Source organism: Ursus maritimus, unplaced genomic scaffold (assembly GCF_017311325.1).
Source record: "Ursus maritimus isolate PB19 unplaced genomic scaffold, ASM1731132v1 scaffold_27, whole genome shotgun sequence".
In the NCBI taxonomy this organism is placed as follows: Eukaryota; Metazoa; Chordata; class Mammalia; order Carnivora; family Ursidae; genus Ursus; species Ursus maritimus.
The window spans coordinates 8,089,705-8,104,337 of record NW_024425230.1 but is presented as its reverse complement, the minus strand read 5'-3'; the positions used below and the strand labels follow the sequence as shown (position 1 = coordinate 8,104,337).

The following is a 14,633-nucleotide window of genomic DNA, read 5'->3' as shown; positions in this document are numbered from 1 at the left end:
GGAAGGTGCACGTGTACCAAGAAGCCAGATGAGGCTTGGAATGGGTTTGAAGACCCTCGTTCTGGGGAACACAGATTCAGCAAGTTGAAGAGGAGGAAGAAAGGACAAATTCATTCTGGGGGAAACAGAAGAAAAGGCACTTGAAAGTTTCATTTCATTCCCAAACTGCAGTCTACACAAAATATTCCCCTCAAATAACTTGGAAACATTTAGAAATCAGTGTTTCAGTTTTTTACTCTCCAAATGTAATACAATTCTTTTTAGCTAAAACAGGAGTAATGAGACAAAATGGTCCTGAAAAGTACAATAGAAAAATACTGTTCACTGGTTTATTTTCCCAAATGAGCAACAGACTATTTACAAATAAGCAGATCTCCAACGATGTGTATTAAAATGGCAAGTCTATTACTGACTGAAATCTAAATGAAAAAAAACAATTTATTAAGGCACATTTGATCTGTGAGTTGAAAACAAACGTACGTTCTGGTGTCATGACAGACTTCATTTCACTTTTGTCCCCAAAACACGCAAGCACCAAAATTGTCAAAGAACACTTAGTATTTAGTAAAACAGGAAGGAATGTAAAAATTGAGGAGGGAAAAGCGTTTTCAAAAGGAAATCTTTGGAGATCAGTTTACTGCAAGTGAAAGACCACTAAACGCACTCCTGATACACATAAATACTAATAACTAACAGGTACTGGAGAAACGGCAGAGCTCTAAACAATGGGTATTAAATAAATTAAAGGTATTTCGGATACAAAGAATAAAACAAAACAGTAATTAAAGAATGAAACCACCATCTCCACCAATAATGTAACGCAGACGGGATGAAGTGAACAAAACCAAAATACGTTTTCCTCCAATGCTTCCATTAGGGCGGGTTTTTGTTTCTGTTTTAGCTTGTGTACATTATTAGATTTATTACAATAATTCTTCTTTGCCATTCTAAATATTAATAATAGTTTACCCTTTAAAGAGAAGGGTCAGGAAGAGGAAAAAACAAAAAACAAAAAACACCAAATCCGTCTTGGAATTGAATGCCAGGCCCGTTGAGCCGCACGAACGATCCCAAGAACAGCCGCATGTCTCACCGTGCCTTTCCCCCTCCCCTTGCTTTTCACACAACTACGTGACCACGATGAGCACAAATCTGGGGGAAAGAATCAACCTTGGAAAGCTCTCTCGACGGTGATGGTACAGCTATTATCACATTTCCTTATTTTACAACTGGAACACAAAATGGCTTAAAAAAAAAAAGACAAAAGGTAGAATCTGTGCCATGTTAACAGTTACGACAAACATTTACGAGAGTTACAGTGTTTCGTTACAATAATACTTTGCAGGAACGTTCATGTTTTCTGCCAGAGGACTGCAGCAAGGGGGGGGAGGTCTGAAAAGGAAATGCATAAAAAAAAAAAAAACCAAACAACAAAGTTTTGTTCATCAGGTACATTTCAAGTCATCATTAAGCAGGTCAGCTACACAACGTTCAGCGAGAAAATGTGTTCAAAGGCAAACATGATCACATTTTTGTTCAAAAAGCTCAATCATCAAGGAGTCCTTTGTAAGAAAATCACGTGTAAAATATATCCTCGTATGGACTTCAGAAACTGATCATACAAAAATTTTTTGAAAAATAAATTAGATAATTAAAAACGTCTCTTCCAGCAGAGCTGGACGTTAGGCTGTCCTCACTGAGCCATTATTGCTGTTTTTACTGTAATTTGGGTCGTGTTTTTCTAGCCACATTTCAGCCAGCTGCTGTGTAGACCCATACGTGGATGCTTTAGACCCCAAGCACATTTTGTACTGTTTGGGATCGAGATTGGGATCACAAAAGACAGGATGGTGGACGTGGACCACTCCTACTTCTTGGCTCCTGAATGTCTTCAAACCTGCCTGGACAACCTTGTTGAAAAGGTCCACATCCTCAAGCCCCCAGCCTTGGATGGAAACATCAAAGCCACCGACTCGGACAAGATCTCCCTTGTAAATGCAAGTAATGCCAAACCCATAGTTTCTCCAGAAGCCAGTTTTCTGAGTGAAGGCAAAATGGTTATCGCTGGGAACTTTCCCACTATAAACAATCTTTGGATCGTACTGGCTAAAGATGATTGGAAAATATATTTGTTGGCCCAGAACTGTATTTGCTCGACACCGCTGAAGGAACTCTGTAGTAAACACGAGGTCAACGTCACAGAAAAAGAGCAAAGACTCATTATTGAACTGGGAAGACCCCACTTCAAGGGCCAGAGCTCTTGAAAACTCTCCAGACACGGGCAGAATCTGCATGTCCGCTTTGGGGTACTTAATGCGATAATCTCTCATGAGTTCAACTTGTTTAGCCTTGTCGGGGTTGGAGTCAGAATTGAAAAGCAGAACCACGAGCTTGACGTTCTGATTGGGAATGAGACACGTCTTCTCGAAGTTTCCCATAAATCTCACAAACATGTCGAAACGCCCAGACAACGGAATCAATATATTTATCTTTTTCTCTTTGGGTTCTTTGTGCTCATTCTTGGAGCCAGGGAGCTGGAAGGGAACGAGCTTCTTCAGGGACTTGGAGAGGAAGGAAAGGGATCCGGACTCCTGGTTGATTCTGTTGGCCAGCTCGCCGGCGTCCAGTCCCTCGTGCTCCACGAACTGGATCCTGCTGAAGGTCTGCTGCAGGTACGCGTGTCTCCGCACGGGCACGGTCATCTTCTTGCCTTTGTGCTTCCTGTACAGGAGCAGCAGGTCCAGGATGTACTCGGCCCCGTACATGGGGTTCACGCGGCGGTAGCCGTACTGTATCTCCTTGAAGTCAATGATGCGCCCTCTGGTCTTGGCGTTGGCGTTGATCATCTCCATGACCTGCATGACAATGTCATCCAGGGCCTCCCTCTGGGCCGAGTCCATCCCTCTCCGAGGGGGCTGGCCCTCGGCGGCCGAGTACAAGTACTTCCCGGTCAGAAACTCCCACTCCAGAATCTCCTCCCGCTGGCGGGGCTGGAAGCGCATGAAGGAAGGCGGGATCCCCAGCTGGAGGTCCTCCTTGTGAATCTCGGTGTTGCTGTACCGGCCCATGAGCACGATCTCGCGGTGCAGCTGGATGGTGCGGTGGCGCAGCTCGGCGATCTTGCGGCTGAGCATGTAACTGTGCAGCCGGTACTGGTAGGGCGGGTTTTTGTTGGGGTGCAGGGTGATGGCTCGGTGGATTTTACTGTTATGGAGATCTCGGATGTACCCCTTTTTGTTCTGTTCGTAATTCTCATAAAAAAGCTGCTGCATCTGTTAAGGAAAAAAACACACACACAAAAATATGGCTATTTTAGTATCATGTGACTCTGTCCCTCTCTTCTTGCCTTCCCCTACACACCTGCACAGTCTTCAGAAAAAACAAAACTCTAAATATTAGAAATCTTCGCAAATGAGCCACAGCATACCAGAGGACTTGGGGAAAGCCCAATCTCCAGCAGTCCAATGAGATTAGAGGAAGAATAAGTATAAACTGCTTCAAAAAAGAAGACCCATCGATAACCAGAGTTGGCCAATATAATTCTGTAAGCAAACAGAATTATGAGAAAGTTTTCATACAGAAAAAGTATAATCTTGAGATCAGAGGGCACCAAGTCAGCGTACCTGCAAGAGAAGGCCACCCTGGGTCCCCACCAAGCCCGTGTAAAGAACCCAAGTGCCAAGGTCCCCCCCACTGAAGACTGGCACCCAACGGGAGCTGCTGCCTTTCTGGAACAGCAGACCCTGCAGCTACCCCTGTCTAGGAATAAACTGCATCAACAGAGCGAAAAGGAAAACTCCATGAGTATGACCCGATGCAGGATTAATACGCTTCCAGCAAGCTAAAGAGAAAGAGGAAGAGGCTGGCTATCTGGAGGCATGCTGTCAGTGAGAACAAGATGCTTCAAGGTCACTGGAAGTGAGCGTGCTGAAAATCCTTTAAATGCCTGCTTGTTCCTTGTGTGAAGTGAGCCTTCCCACAGCCTCTGTGCAGGTGGGGGGGGGGGGTACTGTTTGCTCATCACCGGGTCTCCAGCACCAGCACACAACAGGCTCAGAGTGTTGAGCTAAGAGGCGGGCAATGCAAGGGGGTTCATTATTTCACCAACTCACCCCTGTCCTATGATACAGGTTTGGGGGCAGGGAGGACAAAGGCTGGAGGTCCATTAGCCCAAATGCGGCATGCCCTCCAGTTAGACAGGGAATGTACTTAACTCCCCCATACGTCCAAGCAATGAGATGGTGAGTTTCTATAACACATTTTGGAACGAAGAATAAAAAACTACAAAAAACACCTTAATAACACTTGAAGTTGGTATGTGATCAATGAGCCCTGTTTCATTTCTGGGTTTTGTTCTTATTGCTAAATACTAACTCTTGATAGGGTGGTATGTATTTGAACCAAGCTGTTTATTTACCTTTGGAAAGTCATATTTTTTACTTTTTTCTTTCCTGACACACAGCAATCGCCATAACAGAAAAACATAGTTATTAGCATTTTTACATCCCATTTTCTTCTGTACAATACTACAAGCTACCACTAAATAAAGCCAGTAAGAGTAAAAAGAAGGGAAACCCTTCCAAAGAAGAGAGTGAGAGAGGGAGAGAGAGAGGGTGGGAGGAGGGGATAGAGAGAGAGAGGGAGGAATGCAGGCTGGGTTCTGTGCAAGGCCTCCACCCACATCCACTCGCTCACTTAATTCTCAGGGAGCTGAGAGTCTGGCGAACGCTGACCTTCTCAAACTCAGCCCTGGACACCTGCGAGGTCTGTTCGCAGAATAGAACTTAGCATGGAATGACAACATCTCAGAAGGGCCCCCACTATTTCAACTTTGATCAACACAAGACACGGGAACATAGAATTAGCCACTGAAATCACTTCCAAATTTTACAATTAATTAGAAAAGGCAGTCACAGTTTAAAAGAACAGAAGCAGAGCACACCCAACCTCGGAGAGCACCCCGCCTCTGAGGCGTGCCAGGAGGCAGTGGGCAGACACAGGGTGCGCCCCGAGCCACGTGCGGGGGGCTGCTCACGGTCCCTGCTCCCAGCCGACGGTGCTGGGTGCCCTGCGCCTCTCCACACCCTTCCTGTAGCTGCAGGATGGCCGGAAGCAAAGCAGCAGTCTGGGGCTTGCTTAGCTGGGAAGGCACGAAGCCAAGGAGGCCCGAGCTCCTCCAAGGCCTGGCTGCGAGGCCACAGAGTGAGCATGGAGAAAAACTACGTTAACATGAACACCCCATGGCAGGGGCTGGACAAGGACCCTGATCATTTGCCTTTCTTTTTATATGGGTTACAACAAAAGAGGTTTCAGGAACTTCCTGCCCAGTGTGTTCACATTCCTGTTCTAGCCCGACTGCGTCCCGGATGCCAACCGTGCGGCTGCAAAGGGACAAGTCAGTGTCCTGTGAGGCTGCCAAGCCAGGAAAAATGAAATTTGTCCACAGGTGCTAAGGACACGAAGCAAGCACAGCCGGTCCCACCCTCTCCCCTCACCCCTGTGTGCCCCAACAGGTGCCTGAAGGCCCTTCTTCCAGTTTTCGCAAGGTCAGCCTTCATGACATGCATCCCACAGCTGGTACGCCATCTGACCCCTGACCCCACCTGAGGGGTGACACAAAGACCACAGCAGTGCCCATTCCATCACAGCCAAGGGCTCCATGACTGGGAACTAGTAAAGTAACTGCTGCATGCGAGATGATGGAAGGCTACATAATCATTTTATATACATTTGTTATAATTACATATTATTTTCATTTTGTCCACTTACAATTTCCAAATTTCTAACAGTGAGCATGAAGAACCACGACTTGTTTTAAAGGTCTCTCCGTTTCCAAGAACGTAAACACATTGAACCTTACAGGTTGTTTTTCAAAATTAGGTCAGAACAGCCTGAAGCAGTAGGCACTCTCTCCTGCCCCGCCCCCAGCAGAAAGCCAGCACGGCCCGGCCTGGCCCAGCTGGGAGGAGGGTGCCTCAGGCCCTGCTCTGGTCAGCGTGCCTTCCCTATGGGGCTCCCTGCAGAATTCTGTTCTTCCCTCAGGGCCCTTCGACACAGTAGCAAAAATGGTCTTCTTAAAATACAAATCAGAGGCCTGTGGCTAAAAATGTAGTGGTAGAAGCCACATGATTCTCTCCTCCCATATATTTCTTCAAAGAGAAGAAAGAAGAAAGGAATAAACTCACAAGGACCAAGACAATGGGAGAGGAGGCACGGGGGCTAAGAGATGCCCCCAAATTCAGAGGAAATGAACTTGAGTGAAGGAAGAGGACGTCTATTGCCCTTCAGAACCCCAGGAAAGGTGCTGTGAAAGGCAGGCGGTGAGGCCCAGTACTGCACGCAGTGGGACTGGACAAACGTGGAGCCATGACATCCCCTCCCAGCATGGCCAGGGGACACTCCCCTCTCCCCATCACAGGAGTGGGGGAAGGAGGGTGGTGGCAGATGTCTAGCATCTTCAAAGACATGCTCCAAGTTATTCTGCCATTTAGATGATGAGGGTATTGCCAAAATTCACTGCTTCACAATTGTTTTAACTAAATCAGGATGGGCAAGTAGCAAATATCGGAGGTTTCTTCACATGATCATTTCATTTCCAGTAGTTATTCCTGAATATAACTGTCTACAGGTTCTTTCCCCTCACCCCTCTTGGGTTAGTTCACTGATAAGCACGTCAACCTGAAGTTCAATTTCTCCAGAAATGAAATCTGAACACCTGGGTAGGGATGAGATCAAGGCCAACAACTGGAGGGAAACAAAAGTCTGAAGAGGAGGGCTCCCAGCCCTTTTCCCAACTGGATCCCAGGACACCTACCCCCCACTGTCCATCCATGTAGGAGACTGGATCAACCGACCAGTGCCATAGGCCAGGGTCCTCCCACAGAAAGCACCATCCAAACAGGTCACTACAGCAAAGACACAAGTCTAAGAAATCTTGCCTACAGAGCTTCCAGTTAGCTTTTTCAATGCCTCAGTCTCCATGATGATCAACAGCTAAGGACCATCAGGCTGCTGAAAGACTGTCCAGTGCAGGAGATGGAGACAAAACAAAGAAACAAACCCTTGCTGGAAAGAGAAACAATGTAGTGAACAGAAGGAAAACTCAGCAAGAGAAGCAAAAGACAAACCTATAAGGCATCACACATCACACAGAAGATAATACACCCATACGACAAAAACCGAGTACTATCAAAAAGAAAATCAGAAAACCGAAAACGCTCCTGAAAATAAACACAAAACAGCAACACAAAAAAGCAGAACAGAGTTCGAAGATAAAGCTGAAGAAAATCCCAGAAAACAGAAACAACAACAAAACCAGAAAAGAGGAAGTACTCAATTCCACAACAAGAAAGCACACTGGGGAGCAAATAACAATACAGAAAATGGGTTCAGAATGAAGGGACCAGTTGCCTGAATTAAACCCCAACTGCTGGTACAAAGAATACAAATTCAGAACACCACAAAGAAAGCAATCTGAAGCAATCTGAAAACTTCCAAAGACGAGAAAAAGAGGCTATCTAGAAGTAAGAGGGGGGAGTGAAAATTATTCCCAACGTACAGTTCTCCTCCCAACCAAATGATCCATCAGGTAGGGGGGCAGAAGAGATATTTTCAGGCAGCTGACTGTCTGACCTCATACTCAGTCTTTCCCAGCTATGAAAGGATGTGCCCTCCTACTGGAGGAGATAATGCTTAGTGAAATAAGTCAAGCAGAGAAAGACAACTATCATATGATTTCTCTCATCTATGGAACATAAGAACTAGAATGATCAGTAGGGGAAGAAAGGGATAAAGAAAGGGGGGGTAATCAGAAGGGGGAATGAAACATGAGAGACTATGGACTATGAGAAACAAACTGAGGGCTACAGAGGGGAGGGGGGTGGGGGAATGGGATAGACCGGTGATGGGTAGTAAGGAGGGCACATATTGCATGGTGCACTGGGTGTTATACACAACTAATGAATCATCGAGCCTTACATCGAAAACCGGGGATGTACTGTATGGTGACTAACATAATATAATAAAAAATCATTATTAATAAAAAAAAAAAAAAATGAAAGAATGTGCCCTCCTAGAATGAGGGAATAGACCTGGAAGGATGATCACACAGCATCCTGGAAACCAGGGGTATGACAGAGAAGAAAGAGAGCCCCAGAATGACAGTGCAAGAAGTCCCACAAGGAGAGTACAGTGGACTGGATGTCTGTGCCCCCCAAATTCACATGCTGAGGTGCTCTCAATATGAGGGTGTCTGGAGGTGGGACCTTTGGGAGGAGACTGAGTTTAAATGAAATTGTGAGGGCGGGGCTCCCCTGGTGGGATGGGGCCCAGATAAGTGAGGGTTTTGATGAAGGGACCAGGGCACTCTCTCCCCACCATGGCAGGACACAGCAAGAAAGCAGTTCTGTAAACCAGGCAGAGGGTCCTCACCAGCCGCTGACCACACGGACACCTTCACCTTGGACTTCCAGCCCCCAGCACTGTGAGAATGCACGTGTGCTGCGCCAGCCGCCCCGTCGACAGTATGTTTGTTCAGCAGCCCGAACAGACGGAGACAAAGCCCTCTGGAGCAGGCTGAGGGAACCGGTGCGCACGCGTTCACTACCTTTATCTGCAGAGCCTAGCTCATGCCTGACACGAGACGCTCAGCAGGCATTTGGTGAATTTATGATAATCGGTAGTCTTTACGCACAGCAGGTATCAAGAAACTGCTGCCTGATTTCAATGCAGAAGAGCACAGCTGATGAGGACGGACAGATCTGGTAACTAATTGGTAACTAATGAACCGGGACAGGGCTGGGGTCCTCTGGCTAGAATATATTTTTCAATGTAAAAATCGGCAGTATATTTGAGGAAAAATAAATATCCTTCCAGACAAAGGATGTAGTTGTTATTTGTCCTTTACCCCCCAGAAAACCAAATACATAACTGCACATCTTAGTCTCGGCTATCAAAACCCCACCCGTGGACAGCGAGCTCCAAGGGGAGTCCTCGGTGGAGCGCACGGTCTTCCGTGCATGACTGGTTCTTCCTACGCACTCACCAGGACAGCACATCCCCAAACATTTTCAGGACCACGTTTCTCAACATCTTTTACAGGCTGTCTGTGGTCATGACTTCCATCATGACTGACGTCCAGGCAAGCTTTACCTGAAACACAGCGTGTGTTTGCTGAAGGCATAAACACGAAGAAAAGAAAATTGTTGACACTGACTAACGGCGTTTTACGGAAGCATTACAGACCAAGAACTTGAACTATAATAAAGTTGTAGGCACATCTGGCTAACCTTTACAAGTCTGAATGAATGTTGTGCTATATCCTTTTTTTTTTTTTTTTCCCCAAATGAAGAAATCTTTTGTAAGACTAGAGAGGGGGTGGGGAGCACACGGGCACATGACAGTGTTTGGGGGATGGCACTTATTTTGTTAAAAGTAAGGCCAAGTCTATGTCCAGACTGGCTGGTGCCCTCCCCTCCTACATCACCCTAATATTACAAAATAAACATTTTAGACAAAGAAGCCACGTACCTGACACACTGGATGGAATATACACCTGCTATGATCCTAAGAAAAACCTCAACAAATGCCAGTGAATAGCTCCTTTTCTGAAAGGGCAAATGTGTACAGGAACTGTACAGGTGAGTAGACAGAATGTCTACAGGGGAGGCCGTGCACCTTAAGGGTGATACTAAGACCCTGCCCGAATCAGTTTCTAGTGGTACCTTCTGGTCATTCAGCACATTTACCAATCCCCATCAACTTCTATACAAAGCCTTATTATAAATGGCTTTGGTGGAGAGGTCAGGAAACTTTTTCTTTTTACCCTCAATGTGGGGGGGGGGAGAGGAAGGGGGAAATGCAGATTTCAGGGAAACTTGTTTTCTTATATGAATATGAGCTACAAAACACATTCAGAATTAAGAATGGGAATATAAAGTGTAATTCAAAGCAAAAATTTCAATGAGACAGACATTAAGGCCAAGCTAGGGACAAATGATCCAGAAATCATCTGTGGATCCTGCAAGGGAGAGGGGGAGGGAAAGGCCATAAGGGAAGGCTGGGTGCTGGTCCCAATGATCAGACTTCCCCCCCCATCCCAGTGGGCCAGGCCCTGGGCAAGAGCTCGCAACACCTTCCCCAACCGCCATCTATCCCCCTCCACTTTTACCCCAAATCGCCTTTTCCACCTGTTCACATCAGGCGATCTCAGGGCTTTGGGATCTCATTTCTGCCTTTGTTAGTATTGTGAGCATTTGCTTTTGCTTTTCAAATCCCTTCCAAAGTTCTCCTCAAACTGTCTTTGTTTTTATCTTGACTGGTTCCTCGTTTCCTTGCTATTATTTGGATTTTGCCTACTTTTTTTTTTCCCTCTAAAGATGCCTGTTGCGTTTAAGAAGGTACGTATGCTGCAGGTGAGAGGAAGTTGGGCCATTTTGCTCATGGGCACTTGAATGAGAAACAGCTGGATCATTATGCTGAACATCTATGTCTTCTATCCATCATGCCTCTTTTCTCCATATTACGGCCAATTTTCTGTCCACTACAATGTTTCCCATTAAGCAAGTAAGACGCAGGTTAAGATTTAATTTCTGGACTCCAGGCAATTTCCAGGGTTCAACAGGAATGAAATCCCCTACCCTTAAGAGGTATAACTGCGTGACTAAAGTAAGTATTTAGCAAGTTAAAGGTATTAGAAATAAAACAACTATTTCCCTGGGGGAAAGTACAGAATGTAACAATGTAAATCAAACATTAAGAAATAAGACTATATGGAGACATTTACTGCCTTTATGCTACTAATAAGTTGTAAGACCTTGGAGGAGTCACCTGAATTTGTTGGATTTTAAGTTTTCTTCTTTATAAAATGACTATATTAGTACAAGAGGTTCCTTCAACATGAAGAATTCTAAGACCTTGTATTAAAAAAAATCCTACACGCTAGTTTTATAAAACAGTCACATATAACTCTAAAGTCATGCCCTGATGCTCCTCTCCCCACCCACCCTGATATGGTTAAAGGTACAGTAGTTGAATATTACAGGCTTCTACCTTCACGGAGTCAAACTGTATTTGGGGCATTAGAAGAGAAAACCACATCGCAACCAGTTAACTGTTCCATCTTATAAAAACAAACCTCCAATTCTGCTCTAAATAAACATAGTTAAGGACAGGAGATTTGTAATGGTTCATTTTAGTAATTCCATGGGGTAGCAAATAAGGAGGGTTTTTTGTTATAAAGAATATTTCAAATACTATCAAATTTAAATTTTAAGAGGACTTCATTATTTTAAAGTATTTCAATAATCTATAATTTGGCTCATTCTTTCAAAGAATATTATAAAATGGAAAGTTAAAAAGTATTGCAGAAGAAAGAACAAAATTGGTGCACGTACGGGTTATTTGATAATCACAAGGCCGTTCCTTGGCTAAAAAACACCCAGGAAGCCTTTTTAAGATGCATACAGTACCCTTATTGTTTCATTTAATTTCCAGTGTCCACAGAACATCCCTAATCTTTGTTCTAAAAAGTACCCCCATAATCCTGGACTCCAGCAAAGCCATCTCCTGCGCTGTGACATGCTTCAGGACTGTGACTCATTCTATGGTAAATCTGAGAGGGGCTAATGAATACCAAGGTCACGCTATTCCCAGGAACTTCCAGCCCAGCTGGAAATAACCATCAACCACCCACATCTGATCTTCAGCTAACGAATACGGTCTACAGTGTGCATTAGCAAATGTCCTCGGCGTCCTCTGCAACGAAGGCCGACATTCTCGTTAAGTCAGGGCTCTTCCCGGTAACTGTTTACATTAAGGTCCATCATTAAATATGTATTTCAGCCACACTGACACACAGTCACTGCTCCAGATCGATAGCTATTTCTTAACCCTGATCTGTGCAGCGTTTCGATTCTTTGCAGAGGATTTTTCTTATCCTTTTGTGCTGGAAAACGGTTCAAAGAAAATACGGGTTGCCTAAATGTCAAGAGACCATAACTGGTAATAGTTTCAAAATAATCTATTCACAAGTTTTAAATGTTTAAATTAACATTCTCATATACCTAGAGGTAGGGTTTCCAGAGAATTTACTGTCTGGACCAGGACCTTTTTGAGATGAAAGAGAAAAATCTGTTAATAATTAGGCCCAGATCACCGGCATATACTGGCCTGGCCCTGGCTCTCAGGACATATGGTCACTACAATCCATATTAGGTCTCTCTCCTAATTCGTTTTGTATCGGCTTTGCCGATTTTCATCCAATTAAGTTTGAGGATTAGGTGCTTTGTATTTTAAAGAGTCCATTCAAAAAAGAAGATTTTTCATGGGAATTACACTGGGTCTCTAGTGGTAAAAAATGAGAGCTATGTTTGTGTCTCAAACCATTAGTGTCAAATTCTGAAATCTAAATACCTTTTGGAGAAGTCGGACGCATTTCAAAGGAACTGAGAATGAAGCTTGGCAAAGGATAGCAAAAACTGTTGTCAGTAATTTGATACTTGTACGTAAGACAATAAGCCAAGTGATCAAGCTGAAATCAAGAGTCCGAGGGCTGACAGTTGGTGGTTTGAATGGTCAACAGCGGCCGTGGAAAGAGAACACCCTTATCTGCAGTCAGAAACCGATCTGAACTCCCATCGCTGCCCTTTAATGACGCTTGACCTTGCGGGAGTCCATTAAGCTTTCCAGGCATCGCCTTTCTGCTCCCACGGATAAAGAAGCAAACGTGGCAGCATTAAGAAGAATGAATGTGTGCACAGCTATCTTTAAATGAACGAAGTCTTACGTAAATGTGGCACCAAATACTTACTGAACAGTCACATGAAAGGCAGTCTACCAGGCAGGGAAAATCTAAAAGGGCAAACACAAAGAGAAGATAAGCTTGCACACAAAGATAAAGCACTGAGTGGGCAGCATTGCAGGCACAGCCCTGGGCCTGCTGTAGGGGAAGGGTAGGAAGGGCTCTCTCTAAATGTGTCTCCCGCAGGTGCCCGGGTACGGTCACCGCTGGGCACGGCAGACAGAGCCCCTCACTGTGCTCTTTCCTAATGCTAGTTAATGTGACCACATACAGCTCTCACACTGGAGCAAAAATCCATAGGAAAACCGACGTAAGCCGCAGCCTAGGGGATTGCCAAAAAAACAAACCAAAACAGAAATAAAACTAAAAACAAACTTATGGGCGCAATATGGGGGAAGTGTGCCAGGCTGGGGAGAGACAGAGAGGAATACAGGCCCAGTGGGGTCAGATCTTCTGATTTTTAAAGAAAAGTGAGAAATAGGGGTGTCCTAATTTCTAAATGTTAGCAACTAATCTAAATTTTAGAATGAGAGAGAAATATGAGCCAGAATAAATCCGTGGGCCAAATATGGCCTACAAGTTCATTTCCTTCTAGGTTTTTTTAGTCAAGATTGCTGATTTGTTGTGGAATCTCACTCTAAATAAAGACATCTTGAACCATTTTAACTTACAAGCAATATCTTAACATCCACATACCACCTAAAGATTCAAGCAGGCTTTAAATGATGAAGGCCTACTGCGTTGGGGCCACCCAGTGGAGCTGCTGTCACAAGGTAAGGCCAGCAGCGGAGGGCCGCAGGGCCAGTGATGCGGGGAACAAGAGCACAGCCCGATTCCCGTCCGCTCAAGCCTCTCAAAGTTTCTACTTTAGAGCCCAGTGGTAGGTACCACAGCTTTGTTTCACTCATTCAAGTCAGTGTTTCTGTCACCACACAGGGGTGAGGGAGTCTGCGTGGTGACGGAGGACAGAGCATGTTTTGGATACCCTGGTTTAATAATCCTGCAGTTAACTGAGAAGTGACTCTCACTCCACCATCATCATACAAAGGCTCGAGTTCTTACAGCTTTCTTTAAGAAAAGGGTAAAGGGGAAGGAAAGGGAGTGTTTTGGGGAAGGGGCAGCTCTTGAAAGCTTTACATTCTCTAGTATCAGGGCACCTGGGTGGTTCAGTCGGTTAAACGTCTGCCTTCGGCTCAGGTCATGATCTCAAAGTCCTGGGATCCAGCCCCGAATTGGGCTCCCTGCTCGGTGGGGAGTCTGCTTCTCCCTCTGCTCCTCCCCCGTGCTCTCTCTCTTTCAAATAAATAAATAAAATCTTTTTAAAAAATTCTATAGTATCAGGTTTCTAGAGAAGTGATACAAATAAACATTTTCTAAGCACAGGCAAACCAACAAAGGAGCAAAGGCAATACAATGAAGCAAAGATAGTCTTCAGCAAATGCTGCTAGAACGACAGAACATTCATGTTCACAAAAATCAAGCTGGACCTCGACTTTAAACCCTTCACAAAAATTAACTCAACATGGATCACAGACCTAAATGTAAAACACAAAACTATAAAGGTCCTCAGAGATAACAGGAGACACCTAGACCACCCTGGACGTGGAGAGGACTTTTTAGATACAACACCAAAGGCACAATCCATGAAAGAAATAATTGAAGCCAGACTTCATTAAAATCAAATCTTCTGCTCTGCAAAAGACACTGTCAGGAGAATGAGAAGAAAATTCACAGACTGGGAGAAAATGCTTGCGGAAGACATATCTGATAAAGGACTGTTGTCCAAAATACACAAAGAACTTACTCAACATTAAGAAAATAAGCAACCTGATTT

General features: G+C 44.7%; 1 protein-coding gene across 2 annotated transcripts in view; it reads right to left on the bottom strand.

Moving 5' to 3' along the window:
- Window positions 1-216: 216 nt before the first annotated feature.
- CHSY1 (chondroitin sulfate synthase 1) overlaps window positions 217-14,633 on the bottom strand; it is a 75,212-nt gene continuing 60,795 nt past the window's right edge. For both annotated transcript variants that reach the window (XM_040642690.1, XM_008687640.2), the window contains one exon: window positions 217-3,272. In XM_040642690.1, coding sequence (XP_040498624.1) covers window positions 1,683-3,272 — 1,590 coding nt within the window. In that variant the 3' untranslated portion in view covers window positions 217-1,682. The remainder of the gene's footprint in view (window positions 3,273-14,633) is intronic.